Below are 16,595 nucleotides of genomic sequence, written 5' to 3'. Positions count from 1 at the left end.
TTACAGCCAAAAAAAGGAAAGAAAGAAAAAAGAAAGAAGGAAGATAGAAAAGGAAAGGGAAAAGAGAGAAGAAAAAATAGGAAAGAAAAGATCAGTTTCAGGACTGTACCTCACCATTAAGTACGAGGAGGAAAATAATTCCCAATTGTTTATAAGAACAAACTGGCCCAAATCTAGATTGATTATATCTTTAAAAATATTAAAGAAATCTAGGCATGGGGTGTACATCCGTAATCTCAGTGACATAGGAGACAGGAGAATTCCATGTTCACAACCCTCAGCAACTGAGCAAGATCCTGCCTCACTCCTTGGCATATACCCAGAGGACTTAAAATCAGCACACTACAGTAACACAGCCCCATTAATGTTTATAGCAGCTCAATTCACAATAGTTAAGCTATGGAACCAACTTAGGTGCCTTTCAACAGATTAATGGATAAAGAAAATGTGGTATATATATGCAATGGAATATTACTCAGCCAAGAAGAATGGAATTATGGCATTTTCCAAGAAACTAGAGACTACCATGCTAAGTGAAATAAATCAATCCCAAAAAATCAAAGGACAAATATCCTCTCCATTATGTGTATACATACAATAAGGGAGGCAGAGGAGAACAGAAGTTTACTGAATTAGACAAAGCAGAAGGAAGGAAAGGGAGAGAGTATGGAAATAGGAAAGACAGTAGAATGAATAGGACATAGTTTTCCCATGTTTTTATATGAATACACGACTGGGGAACTCCAAATATGTATAATATGTCAAAATACTTTCTCTTGCTATGTGTATCTAAAAAAACAAATTTTAAAAAATTAAGAATGGGCTGGGGATGTAGCTCAGTGATAAAGTTCTCTTGGGATAAATCCCCAGTTTATGAAAAAAAAAAGAAACTGAAAGAGAAAATATTTTATAATATTTCCAGGTTGAAATTTTTCTCATGAGGTGAACCAAGGAAAATAAATACTCTTTAAAGAAATGTCATACACTAGTCTTAAATTTTTTTCCACAGATAAAATTTCAAAGAATTTGAGTCCACAGTGAAAAATGGCAAAACACTTGGGAAATTAAAAACAAAAAACACAAACGAAAAAAAAGTAAGATAAGCGTAAACAGAAAGGAGGAAGAAGTGGCTTAGATATACAAAGACCAGATACTTCTTTTATCAGAGAGAGAATAAAACTTTTTTGCTTGGTTATTTAAAGAAATAAAAAGAGAAAATGAAATATATGTAAGAGAAAATATACACAAAAACTGAGTAGAATTTTAAAAGATCGACAAATAAATATTCAAAAAATAAAAACATGTAAGTTATATTTTTAAAGAGTCAAGTTAAACAACTAGACAAAGCTGCAGAGAGAATTAATGAACAAGCTAGTATATCTGAAACTTCTATGAACATAGAGGAGAGAGAAAGAAACCAGTAGGATTGCAAAGAAGCTCATAAAAAGGATAAAATGATGAAATTTAATTTCATGTAATAAGTAGCACACAGAAAAAAATTATAGGGTGAATATGAGAGAATTAACATTTTCCCAAAATAGTTGAAAAACATAAATACTCCAATTTAAAAAGCCCTTTGAAATAAATCTAACTTAGATGAATAAAAATAATTTTATATCTTAACACAGAATAGTGAAAATCCATTAAGACAAAATAAAAAGAAGAAAAGAAAAGAAAAAGAGAAATACAAAGGGAACTTGTCAAAAATGTCCAGATAACAAAGATAAGTTTCCTAGGAAGGAAGAATAATTGAAGTCAACAAATAAATTTTCAACAGGAACAATGACAGAAAAAAACATCAAAGACATTACAAACTGCACAGAAGAGCAAGAAATATCCACTGAAATGATATAATAATGTATCAGTCTCTATGATATATAATTGTCTTCTCTAAATTGAGAAGTAAAAGCAGACAACTGACTTGAAGATGTGAGGAAAGTACATATTCCTGCAATCCAAAATAACTAAACTGACAAAATGAATGACAGGTAATACATCAAAAATTAAAATAGAAGTTGAAGCAACAGTGGGGTTATCCATTCTTGTAATTCTCACTCATCAGATATGTAACTATTTAAACCAAGATAGCATTTAGTTTTGGTAAAAACTGGGGAAATTCATTCTCAAAAACTATTTGGAGAGTTTCATGTTATATAAACTTTCATGGAATATCTATTAAAATACAAATTGGACACTTATGTAACATAAGGAATTTCACCTCTATTTATTGCACAAATTTAATATATTCCTAAAGCATTTATGCAATGATATTCACTGTAATATTTATGATTTTAAAAGTTGAAACAAACTAAATGTTTATCAATAGAGAAATGATTCAAAACATTGTGATTCAACTCACTAAGAAAGTCTTTCATTAAAATTTTTAAGTTTTACATATATATGACAATAATAGATCCCCAAGATATTTTGTAACTGAAAGTGAAGCCAAAAACATGCAAGCAGGGTTTTTTGTTTGTTTGTTTTAGTTTTATTTAATAGCAATATTTTTAGTGTGATATCCATGGCAAGAGTTGGCTGTATAGGCCAACTTATTTTTTCACCTTCCTAAGACATAGCTACAAGACTTTCCAAGTTCCCAATAGGTGGTGGACTTGACCACATGTCTAAGTTCTCATCAATGAAATGAGAGGGAATAAATTTTCTTACAATCCCTTCTACCCCTAACTTTTTCATAATGCCTAGTATTTAGGTATTTGGGTGTGACACTGAAGGATACCTCAGAAACCATATGCTGGGGGTGACAATTCCTATATCCTGAGATGCTTGAATGCCATCAAATGACAAGGGAGCAGAACTCCACCCACCCTATGACCTATACTGACTGAACTTGACATGGACAGAAAATAAACATCTGTGTTGTTAAGTCCCTGAGGTTTAGAAGATTGCATTACTCATTTTTTTTTTTTTTTTTTTTAGTACCAGGGATTGAACTCAGGGGCACACAACCCCTGAGCCACATCCCCAGCGTTATTTTGTATTTTATTTAGAGAAGGGTATCACTGAGTTGCTTAGCACCTCACTTTTGCTGAGGCTGGCTTTGAACCCAAGATCCTCCTGCCTGAGCCTCCTTCTGAGATTACAAGCATGCACCATTGCGCCCAGCATCACTTTTAACTGACACAATTTGATACTAAAAACTGGTAAAGAATAAAAACAAAATTACATGCTTTTATATCTAGATATTATTTGTACAAATAGAAGACTGAGTTCTTACCTCTTGAGATATTTAATTTGGAAGAAAATACCAATAAGGATACTAGCTCTAGATACTTCTATAACATTTGAGGCATTTTTTGCATTATTTCATTAATTTGGCATATGTATAATGTTGACACATTAATTATGTCTAGGGAAAATCCAAAATAAATGTAGAGATAGTGACTATAAATTGTGTCTTAAAAAAAAAAAAGGCAGGGGAGTGATTTCAAGGTTAAAGTGTTTCCCGGGAATGCTAGTATATGAAAGTTACAAAGCATGAAATTTTAAAAATATTACACTAAAATGTGGTTAGAACATATTTTATATACCACATTCTCTATTGATAAACATTTAGTTTGTTTCAACTTTTAAAATCATAAATATTACAGTGAATATCATTGCATTATATATATAGAGAGAGGCACTGGAGGTCAATAAAAGTGAAAAGTAAGATGGAACCAAATCAGAAACTACTGTAAGCTTTGCTTTGGAATAATTTTGGACATGGAAATAATAGAAGAAGAAAGTATGATATGTAATGAGAAGAACAGATTAGCAGAGTTGGGAACTGATGTTGGAGATGAGAAAAAGGAAATTTGAACATATAAATGATGAAAGGTTGAGGCTGTTTTACTAGTTCATGAGAAGAGGGGGATGGGTATAGAATTTAAGATAAGGAAAGAAGAGGGGAAAACTCCAGAGTTTCTTCTACTTCCCGATTTGGTGTACAAGCATGAAATATTAATCTCATTCTCAGCTAGGTTTGGCCTCTGGCATCAAAATTCAGAGAGGTTGAATGTTCTCTCTGATCAAGAACTAAGAAAGCTGGTACAAGGAGGGGAGATAAGAATCTATCAAAAGAGACTACTTTTCCACGGATAACCCCTTAAATTCTAAGTCCCAGTGGCCTAAGACACATTGGGACCTGGGATGCCTAACAGGGATGTGTTGAACATTGACTATGTGAGAATTCTTGTGGTCTAATGCTGTGGTCTATTACATATAAATATGTTATAGCTAAAGAATAGAAGACTGTGAGAATAAGAAATGCATTCTAGTGGGAAAAATTAGTAAAATGTGAAAAGAAGATCTATTAAATTCACACTATCTTGTTTGAGTGAATTTAGTAAAAATGTTAAATACTCCTGAATTAGTTATTAGGTTATAATTCTTATCCTATTATATAACACTATGTTCTCAAAAAGAGAAGGACTGGGATGCATCTCAGTGAAGAGTATGTGTCTTTAGCATGAGTAAGACACTGGGTTCAATACCCAGCACTCAAAAAATATGAACCAAAATAAGAGGAGTAATACCTGGAATCATGTTTGTTTAGATTGATTTTCCCATATATAATTTGTTGTTTTGATATTTAATTATTCTTTTGGTTGACAAATGAGAATTTTACATGTATACCAGTAATTTTACATATTTCTTCTTTTAAATATAAAAATGTCAGTTGAATATATTTTAAATAGCAAATCTGTTGTTTTGCTCCCAGATAAAATTCACAATGATTAATGATTTTCAAAGTTATTTGATCAAACTAAAACAATATAAAACGTTAGAGCTGAGAATGGTAATTTAAACTTTCGAAGCTATTTTCAATATGTCTAACTATCTTTGGGCTATTCTGATGTTTTTAGAATTTTGAAAGTTAAAGCAGAAATTGAATTTTTTTCTGGATTTATTAATGTTAGCAACCATCACTAGGACAATATTGGGTGTTATGAGATATCATGTGTGAAAATTGAGGGCCTGACCACTGAGAAACACTACAGAAATAGTGTAGGAGATTAAAAAATAAAGTTATAGTGTTAGATGTAGATATACATAAAGGTGTGTTAAACACAAGTTAAGTGTATATGTTTATAGGTATGAAAATTGATCACATGTAAGTAGAGAAACAGATAACTTAGGAAGATGGATAAGCAGCCACATTCTTTGGTGGGTACCACTCTTAATGGGAGTTCTTCATAGCAGCTCCTTTGCCATTACTCTAGGAAAATGTAACAGACCCTAGTTAGGCCAATTCAGAAAATCATTTTTAATTTGGGGGAGCATTATTCTTCCTACCACATGTATAAATGAATAAACATGATTTGAAAAAAGAGCAAGTAATTACTTTTTGGTAACTTCTGAAAATTTAAACTTAATAATACAATTGTTCATTTGGATTATCATAAATATGGTAAAATGTCTCACTACATGAATTGTAGCAACTATTTTGAGGGAAATTTGGTAAATTCCGTAAAAGTATAAATGCACATACCACTTCTGAGAATTTATGATGTCATGGCTAAAAGGTAGAAGAAAGGCAGAAATTTTGATCAAAGGAACTCTTCTGTTGCTAATAATTTTATAATAACAATAATAAGCCATCAAGTATGTGGAAAGGATGTGGAGAAGCCTGCATTCATATTTGCTGGTAAAAATGTAAAATGGTGAAGCCTTTTTGTAAAATAAATTTGCTGTGGCTGAAAATTTTAAACATAAAATATATGATCCAACAATTATGTTTCTAAATATATCCCAAATAAAAACATACACCCAGACAAAAATTTGAATATTAATGTACATAATAATGTTGCTTACAATCACTAAAAGGTAAATAAAGTTCTAATATATACATCATTATGAAAACACTAGTCAAAGTAAAAAGCCAGCATGAAGATTACATATTAGATGATTACATTGATATGAAATGTTAAATATAGGCAAATCTATAGGATAGAAAGTCAATTTAAGGTGCCTAGGGCTGGGCTGAGGGTATGTGGTGAGGAGTGAATGCTAAAGGAAATGGGAGCAGGGAGGTGTTTTTAAAAATTTTCTCTTTATATGCTACTTTGCATGAGGTACAAGTTTTTTATTTTATTTATTTTACCACTTTCTAAAATCTAACAATTTTTCAGACTTCTATTCTTACATATTCAGAGCCCTAAGATCAAGAATTTTCTACTTGAGTTTCTTCATTTCTATTTAATATCACATCGTCATTCCAAAAATTCTCTTATATCTCTATTGTGAAGCAGAGTTCCCAGAATTCACACATCTGAATGAGCCCGCTAATCTTTTTCAGAATTTGAAGGCAGACAAGTATCTACCTAAAAGTGACAAAGTCAGTTGCCAATCAGCAGAATCCCTAGGCTAAAGAAAAGCAAAGCAACTTTTTAGCCCAGTGGTGTTCTACATCTTGGCAACTCAGCGATTCTGTAGAATCCCCTGGAAGGACAGACCTGGGATGAAGACAATGAGTATGCGTCCTTCTTTCTGGTTCCAATTAGATCTCTACAACATGATTGGAAATCTATCCTATCTACATGTTTTTCCTGAATGATCAGGCTTGGTTTTGAACGAAATAAGCATGATATTCAGAAATGAAATCATTAAGAAAAAGTTCTTGAGAGGTTATATCTTATTATAACAATGGGTGGTACATTTCTACATCCTTGTACAAAGTTATCCAGAAGCAATCAAAGTTTTCATACTGATCATTTTGGACACAGAATAAATCAAAAACTTATATAAGAAAGGAAAAGAACTCCAATTTTAATAATATTATGTCTTTAAAAAATAATTTTGAAAGTTTCAAACCTTGATCTCTTTCAAAGTTCTCATACTTTCATATAATTTCTAGAATAGAAAAGATTTGTAACTTTAATATTAATTATATTATTATGGCCAAACCTCAATATTAACTTGATATTTTTAAGCTATTTACCTTTATGTAAAAATAAGTAAAAATGTGGCCATCAGAATAAATCTTTCTTTTTAAATATATAACAGATCAAATTAATTTTATTTTCATTTTAAATTCTAATGTAGGTAAATTCATGGCATAATTTATAACTCATGAAAACTGCTGAAAATCAAGAACTAGCCATAATGATATAACAGATATGCAATCTAATCTTTATAACATAGAATGTATCTGATTAGTGCTGCTTTCAAAATTTGATTTATGATGCTGATATTTTAATTGATGGATCAATTGATAGTAATTATTTTGTGTAATCAGTTAACAACTAAAATGTGCAACATATTGATTCTTTCAGGTGAGACACAGGCTCCCTGAGCAGCCACAGTATGAGAGGGAAGTAGTGACATTTAATTCAGTTTAATTTATTCCTCAGAAAGAGGTGATTGACTGCAGTTCATGAATTCCATGGCAAGTGTTAGACTAAATGGTGAAATCACTCAGAAACACTAAAACTAGAAATTAAATTAGAACACGGAGTACTCAGCAATAAATCTCAGGTAATTCATATTAGCATTGCCATTACACTTGAGGAAAGTTACCTTAGAGGGACTACCTATATTGTGAGTATAACTAGGAGAAATTATGCTAAGCCTACAAGAGAAAAAAAACAGACAAAGTTAAATGTGAAGAGTTTATATTATTTATAAAACTAAAAAGTCATATCATAGAGTTATGAAATTAATCCTAGGATTATAAAATTATTTTTACTAGCTATTTTTCTAATTAGTAGTGTGGTATATTGCGTGTTTACCAAAAAAAAAGGTTCAAATCCATGTATAAAATATTTCCCAGAAAACCTGCTAGGGAGTCAAGCATTGTTGTTTAGGGATAAAATGAAAGAAAGAGTAGAGGTGATTCATCCATCCATCCTCCATGGAGATTGCAATCTAGAGGTAAAAGAAGAGAATCAGGCTCAAACAGTCATAAAAATAAACATATTGTTACAAATCTGGGATGAACTCTGGAAAGAACAATTTCAGGCTATAAAAGGACTGTAAAAATAAAGAACTAATCTTTACATTAATATTATATTAGCAAAACCTTTTTATAGATTATTATCTATTTCATTTTCATCTCTTTTATGCTAATAAGTTGACATTAGTGCACTTGGTAGATACAAAAAAAGTATGTATTTTAAATCTCTGATGTCAGTCCGTGCATCTTTTTTTAAAAAAAATATGTTTTTAGTCATTTATGGACCTTTATTTAATTTATTTATTTGTATGTGGTGCTGAGAATTGAACCCAGAGCCTCACACGTGCCAGGTAAACACTCTATCACTGAGCCACAACCTCAGCCTCAGTTAGTGCATCTTAAAATTAATCTCCTTTGCTAAGGTTTTATCTTTAAGACAATGTACAAAGTAAATATTTACTCAGAAAAGTTGTTGAGTATTTTTACTGCAGTAAGATTTTTATGTTAAAAAGATAATTCTCTCATGATTATATTAAGTGAAAATTCCAGAATCACTGTTTCCCAAAGAGTATATAGCATGCTAAAGACAATAATTCAAACGTTTAAAAAATATTTACTATGATTACATATAGCCTAATAGGAAAGTCTGATATAAAATAATTACATGAGCACATGGCAAATGTGCTCTACACCATCGCTAGCAAAAAAAGTCATTTGCTAGACCACCGCTTGGACTTTACAGCTGGGAGAATCATCAGCTTTATCTTGACTGGCTAAGGGCAACTGAGAAGACTATAGGAAATAATTCAGGTGTGGACGTAGCACTTAGGCGAAATCTAAGATGAAAGGAACAATCATGCACATAGAATGGTTTGAACCAGTTTCCCCAGTGAGGGAAGTATAGAGTCCTTAGAGAATATACTCACATTTGGTGTGAGAGAATTTAAAGCTTTTATTAGGTATCATTCTATGGTGAACTGGAAGAGCAAAGAGGAATTAGATTGCCTAGGGACTTTGAATGTAAAGGTAAGGAATTTCAATGTAGTTCAGAGGGAAATTTTCATTGTTTGTTATTTATTTAGAAAGAAAAAAAAAAAAATAAACTGGTAGTAATATTTACGAAAAAAAATAGGGAATCCTCTGGGCATTTCTAAGGTATCAATTGGGTAACTTCTAGAAATAAATACAAGTCCCCTTGAGAAATGCAATCAACCTAGAAATAACTCAAGTTCAAACAGTTTTAACATCAAAATGCAAAATGGCCTCACTTTTGATCTTAGGCTCATAAGATTTGAAATAGTTGAAGAGGGACTGTGTTAGGCAAAAAATTTAATCTTTTCTATAAGAGAATGTGCTTGTAGGCTTACAAAGGCCTACACCAAGTTTCTTACTACTTTAGAGACAATTATTTACCTTCTCAGAACCAGTACACAACAAGACCTTAGTAAATCACTCAAGGTTACACTCTGTGACTCAGATGTTTTCAACACATAAAATGACCATCTTATTTGCCTTCAGTAAACCTTGGATCAACGTGTGTGCACCTGCACGCGTGTATTCCCTCTTATTTTAAACCAAATTTCCTATTATCTCTATGTAGGTTCCAAGAGCTTTTATTTACATTATTTTTTTTTTCTTTTTGTCTGTCTCTAAATCACAGATCTCAAGATCTGTCTCCAATGGCCTCCGTTGTTCCTTCTGTTATGATGCAAGTGACCAATTCCAGATGTTCTTCCCTCAGCCTCTCTCCAGCTGCGCCACCTGTCTGCCAGGAAAATGAGTGCCACAATGGAGGCACTTGCCACCCCCTCTTCCTGTCAAGCACTGTCATTTCCTTCCAGTGTGACTGTCCATTACATTTTACAGGCCGTTTCTGTGAAAAAGGTAATCACTTACACTTCTATATTCCTTTTGCAAATGTCTTAAGCCAGTAGAAGAGAATTGAAACACTTTGGAAGTCTACAGCTGGATACTAGCATAAGCAAGAAACATCTATAGTTTTATTTTAAAATGAATTCTCATAGAATACTTCCAGTTTAATACTTCAGAAGCAAACCTAAGCTTTTGTTTTGTTTTGTTTACATTAAGAATGCCTTCAATACACATTTTCAATTTCCACATAAAATAGGAGTTAAAATTCAGATATGGTGTTAGGTTATTTATGTTGTTACTTCTAAAATAATGTTGACTCCTTCCTTTGTTGCCATGGACATAATCAAGTTCCAATACTATTTACATTGCTTAATTGTTAATTAAATCACTGAGTTTTTGTATTTCATAAACAGATCCCCATCTTTAAAATATTTTGGTGTTAAAAAAGAGCACATTATTTTTTGGTGCCTAAGATTATAGTCTCAGTATTAGTGGAGCTATTTATGAATTTTTTTAAAAATCCCTATTGTCAACAGCTAATAGACTCCTAAGAGGTTTTCAGTTAATTAGATCAGTGTTGGGCAAGTAAAATCGGAAACGCCTTGGGCACAGTACAAATGTATTAGGTCATTGTGTGCTACTCGGTCCTGCACTGATAGCTGAAAAGTGTCACTGTTGTCTATGTGAAGTTAATTAGTAGTTCTAAATTAGGGAGGTGGGAATGAGGATTATTACTAGATTATGACTTACATCACAGAGAGTTTCATTATTTATCCAAGATTATATTGAATAATTCCCTTTTAAATGCTAAAATGGGGGATGATGCTCTGAAGCTTATTCAAAGGTACCTATTTATGTTATCCAACTCCTCTTCCCAAGAGACCTTCGTCATGTGGAGGAATGTTTTAATATTTAGAGAAGTAAGCAAACAAATATAACAAAAAGCATAGAAATACAAAGTTTATTGTTGTGTTCATTTTAAAACATATAAATATTCTTAAAGTCTTTAACTGTAAAATATTTTTGAAGACACATTACACTGTGGCTTGACATTTGGGTGAACATTTCATGTTCTGAAAAATATCACAAGGTATGTCTTTTCTATAATTGAGACCAACTATGTTACATTCTATGAGTACAAGTAAAGGGAAAAAATATGAGTTGTAAAACTCTTTTAGCAACACAATTAGCCATTTGAAATACCTAGAGGACGTTTTCTTTAATTTTGCACTAAATAAAATCTTCTAATTTTCCTTCAAATATGCTTTCATATTTTAATGTCTGTGCATTTACCTCCTCACAAGTATTAGACACAGAGTAACCTTCAAAGTGATTATTTCTTCCTACCCTAATATCGGAGATTCTTCATCCTTTAACTCCTCATTTAGTAGTTTTGACTCTTCTGAAAACAACCCACACTTTCCTCAAGAAGAACAGAAACTCAGGATTATCTAGAGTTAAACCTAAGGCTTGACTCAGGTTTAATTGTATTTGGTTTTTTGGGTAGCAGAATGTAGAAAACTGACCTCAGAAAAAGAATTGGAATTCTGCCCTATATTCATTCTTGGAATTTTTTTTCTATTTTATTAATCACTTTTTACCTTGTATATTTTAACTGTTTTTCCTGTTAAATTATAATATTTTAAGAACTACTATTGGGCGATACTGTTTTGCTAAACACCAGTATTTCACATAATAATCAGAATCTATGGCCAATATTTTATTAATAATTATTACTGGTTTAAAAGTGCATTTCTAAAACACACTTTAATTTGGTAACACACAAGGCACTTAATACGCAAAACAAAATTCATACATCAATATTATTTTTAGCCTATGAGTTATCATAGCTTATTGTCTGTAATTTTGCTATTTTTGCCTCTTTTTCTGGGGACCTGCTTCCATCTAACAATATAACAGTATAATGTGATGTGCATTTTCAAAATTAGAAATTATTTTTTTCTAAAATGAAAAATAGTATTTATTTTAATCATTTACTACTTACATTTGAAGAAAGTACCTGTCTTCTTTCAGTCATAAATAATACCAAGAGTAGGTTTGTGATTGTAACCTAAGGCCTAAAATAAAATTTGTAATAGTATGCTCCTTAGAATCCAGACTCACGTGTTAATATTTGAAAAAGGCCCATAATTCAGGAATCTGGTAACATGAATGACTTTTTATAGAATGATCCATCTTGCCCAGATGCCACAAATTTTAAGTGCAGATTTCAATAAACAATATTATATGCCAGATTCAAAGTGTGTCAACTGCCTGGTGAAAACTTAACTTTAGATAAAATCCTTAAATCTTCCGTATTCATCTTTATTTATTTATATTTATTCTATTTGTAGATAGAAATTTTCTTAGAAATTTTCTGACTATTTAATGATTATAATCTACAAATTAATTGAAATTTGCAGATAGATAACCATTAAAATAATTTCTTGAATACAAATTTTATTGACTATAATATACATCTAAAATATACTAGCTTCCTCCTTAGCCATGGTTTCACTTTTTTCAGTTATATGTGGCCAAACTGTGGTCAGAAAATATCATAGAAAAATTTCTATAAATAACCAATGCATAAATTTTAGATTGAAATCTTGTGTTCGTGCTCTATTCTGCCCAGAATGAATGAGTCGTTCCTTTATCTATGTATCCGTTCTTTATACTTTACCTACCCCAGTACTCACCTAGTGATCATCTAGGTTATCCAATCAGCTACTGTTTGTATCATAGTGCTTATGTTCATGTAACCCTTATTTTACTTAATAGTAACACCAAATTGTGATGTTGATGATTTGGACGTGCCAAAGAGATGCCATAGAGTACTTTCTTTAAGTGAAAAAGTGAAAGTAGAATAACATTTTGAGGGAATAGAGGGGTCACATTCAAATAAGTTTTATTACAGTATATTGTTTTAATTGTTCTATTCTTTTAATTATTGTTAATCTCTTATTATGCCTTGTTTATAAATGAAAACTATATTTAATTATAAATTAAAGTTAAATTATATCATCATAAAGTAGATTTAGCAGTACTTGAATTTCAAGGGCTGGGATGTAGCTCAGTGATAGATATTACTTACAAGTGAGTTTGTATAGGGAAAAGTACAATAGCTATAAGAGGGCAGTACCATCCGAGGTTTCAGCCTTCTGAGGTTTCAAGATCCATTCAGGTATCTTGGAATGTATGTATCCTTGAAGATGATGGGGGTGGGAAGCTGCTGTATATGAACTTCTGCTTCAGGAGTAAAATTTGCAAATAACTGACTTAACCAAACACTGCTCTGAGTGCGTTATACATTTCACTTAACCTCAGAGAAACCTGGCTGAAGTAGGCTTTCTAAATTACCTCCATTTACAAATGAGAATTCTAGAATAAAGCCTAGAGTTGCTATATCACTCACTCAAGGTCACAAGGCTTGTACATAATAGAAATAGGATTAGAAATAATCTTGGCTGACTGCAGAGTTCACGTTCAACAACAATGTATATTGCTGCACTAGTTAGAAAATCAACTCTAATGTGAAGGCATAATATAGAAATGTTAAATTGTTGCACTTTTTCATCTGGTATAAAAGTGTGTCTATATGTATTTAATTTCAGAAAGAAAAAGTTTTATTTCAAATATAAAATTTCTAAAATGAGAAAATAGAAATTAGTATTGATCTAATACCTTGTTAATAAAGAAGGTATTATCATGATCCATCTAAAATTAAACTGAAAACACATTAGGTGACCCAAAAGGAACTGTATCTTAGTTAGACTGAAATGTAGAAAGCAGACTTAAGGGCTTGAATTTCAAGTACTTGAATTTCAAGGGCTGGGGCTACAGATCAGTCAAGGCACTTGCCTAGCACGGGAAAGGTCCTGAATCCCAAACTGCACCAAAAAGAAAAAAAAAAGCACTCAAATTTCAGAAAATCTAGACACAACTGATTAAAGAACACGACTTTCTGGGGGGAAAAATGCAATTGCACAGATATCTAGATGTAAAAATGTGTTGGAAATTGATTTTTTTCTTCACAAGGCTTGCTCCTTTTTGCTTCCAGTTAATATTCTTAGCCTGTGAGAGAATGTTAAAGTATTTTATTTTAACAACTTTGATGTTTCACAGCAAAATGGAGGTGTAAATTAAAGTATAGGACTTAACTAAAATGGCACCAGATTCAGAAATGCAAAGAGGATTTGTGGGGGGAGGGAGGGTGCAGGACTCAGTAATGGGTCACCCAGACACATATTTCCTATTTACTTAGCACTACATCATATATTCTGCTTTATCAAATTCTCCATTATCCAATCACCTAATAACACTGACTTATAGAATTAATTTGACTAAATATGTTCCTTTTTTCCCCTGAACATATGCTGTCTTAATTCATATTAGCTAAAGCTTGTTGCCTACTTTATCATAATGATCCTGCATCTCACCAGGGGAAACATAAGAGCATATATTCTTCCTTTGTTTTATATAGCTGCATGCAGGCAGATGGCTGTCTCCTACTGTAAAGTTCAGAGTGACAGATTTAGAATATCAGTGCCTTGTGCTGGGGGAAAGCTTATGCCTCTGACTATTAATTATAAGATTAACATTTTTTAAACAGCCCCTTACTTTTTAGTGTTCTATAAAACAGTTTTATAAATAGTACAATAAAGGAGTATTTAAATGCCATACATTAAAAGCAAGAAATCTTTCATTTTATTTGATATCCTGTCTCTGTATATTCCATATATGTTTAAAGGTTAACTGTACTGAGTAAATTGCAAACCTAGAAATAAAAATGAGAGGTTTAACTAGGTGTTTTGTCTTGTTAAAATAAAAGAGACAGCTTTGATGTCTTTGTTTTTACCATAACTAGAATATATTTAAGAGGCATATTAGAGTAGATTGAATTTATTTATTAACTCTCAATCAGGTGGCTGAATATCAGGCATTCCAGAGCCAACAAAGGGGAGAAACAGAACATTAGTGAGGCTCCTGTAACAGCAATCTATCTTTTCTCCTTAGAACTGATGGTCTATATCATCAGAAAAGGACCAAGGAATAAGTGTCTGCCTTTCCAAACACAATACTCATGGCTGAAATTCTGTCTATAAAATCATAAAGTAATGTTACATATTCATTAATAAGTGACAACTACTGAAACATTAAAATGATAAATTGAAAATGAACTGGGATTTAAAATGAACTGGGCCTCTTGATTACTTATTATCAGAGTCAGAGGATTTCATTTCTAAAGGAAGGGGCAAGATGGGGACTTCCATTCTACACTATTCTTCTTCAGCAACAGAAAATGCACTGTCTACTAGGAAGTATTGTTACAGGTGGTTTAAAAAAAAAAAAGACAGCCCCAGCCCCCACCCTCCTGGTGCCTATAACAATGATACAAGTCTCAGTGGGCTAAAATCAAAATTTGATTCAGCAGGACTGTGTTCCACCCTCCAGATTCTGGAAGAGAATCTGTTGCTTGCCTTGTCCAGTTTCTAAAGACTATCCATATTCCTTAGCTTGGGACCCTTTATCCACCTTCAGAGAAAGCAATATCAGGTCTAATCTTTCTCCTACTATGTCATTCAGATAAAATCTTCTACCTCCCTTTTCCACATTTGAACACTTTTGAGATAATACAGAGCCCATGGAGATAATGCAGAATAGTCTCATTCTTAAAGTCAGCTGATCAACAATCTTAATTCCATCTGCCACCTCAATTTCCCTTTGCCATATGTAAAGTAACATATGCATAGATTCCAAGAACTAGGGTGTGATATCTTGGGGAAAGGGATTATGCTGCTTACCACAGGACCTCTGGTTATCTCTCAGGGGTTTTACATGATCCTACAAAAAAGTAAATTTATTGATTATCTGGTGCTCATAGAATTGATGGCAGTAATTGAAATTGGCTAAGCCAATGATAGAACAAAATTCTTTACTTACTTACATTCAATTTATAATTAGGAAAAATGTTTAATTGGGAATATGATGTTGTAAATGGTACTGAAAAGGATGAGTTGAAGAAATTAGAGTGAATAAATAAATGAAAAAGAAGAGAATTGTAATTTGTTTTGCAAGAAAGGTACATGTGAGATCAGTGGAGAAAGAAAATTGGAAATTCAGGTGCAACTCATATTGCAGAGAAGAACCCTAAATGACAGATTTAAAATGTGAAGTTTTTTAGCAATCGCTTCTAATCAGGGAAAGACAATGACTCGAGACTAGGGCTTCAGAAGGATGAACCTGACAGTAGAATATAGACAGGACTGCAGTGGGAAGAGAATGAGATGAGGAGAAAGACTGGGAGGTAAACACAGAAGACTAGAAAATAGGATAGAAATTCTTTTAACTCTCAACTCTAGTTTGAGAGTACAGTAGATTTTTGTGTCCTCCATGATGAATGTAATATATATTTCTTTATCAAAAAACTTATTAGCCTCAATCAGCTGCTATCTTTTAATATATTATTTTGCAATGAATATAAAGCATGATGTGATTTTTTTATTATAAATGACAAGTCACTTTGAAGGACCCTTTCTTTCCCCTTTCTTATACTATGCTTTCTCACCTATCCACAGAAAATTTTAACCATATGCAGTAAAACTTTGCAATAGAATAAACAGTACTTACGATAAAGCAAATTATGTGGGACTATTATAGCAAAAGTTACATCTGAAGATCTGAAGCAAAGAGAACTATTATATGTGTATGTGCAAGTACACTGGAAAGTATGGTTTTTCTTGTGTCTGCACTTCAGTGCTAAATTCATCAAGAGCCATAACTTAATTGCATACCTATATATTTGTTTCTAACAGATTGATCACTCACA

General features: G+C 32.1%; 1 protein-coding gene across 1 annotated transcript in view; it reads left to right on the top strand.

Moving 5' to 3' along the window:
- Eys (eyes shut homolog) overlaps positions 1-16,595 on the top strand; it is a 1,560,564-nt gene that overhangs the window by 1,100,732 nt on the left and 443,237 nt on the right. The window contains 1 exon segment of the mRNA XM_015487393.2: positions 9,555-9,778. Coding sequence (XP_015342879.1) covers positions 9,555-9,778 — 224 coding nt within the window.

This window comes from Marmota marmota, unplaced genomic scaffold, assembly GCF_001458135.2.
Source record: "Marmota marmota marmota unplaced genomic scaffold, marMar, whole genome shotgun sequence".
Classification (NCBI taxonomy): Eukaryota; Metazoa; Chordata; class Mammalia; order Rodentia; family Sciuridae; genus Marmota; species Marmota marmota.
Note: the sequence above shows the minus strand (reverse complement) of the source record. Positions and strands in the feature narration are given on the sequence as shown.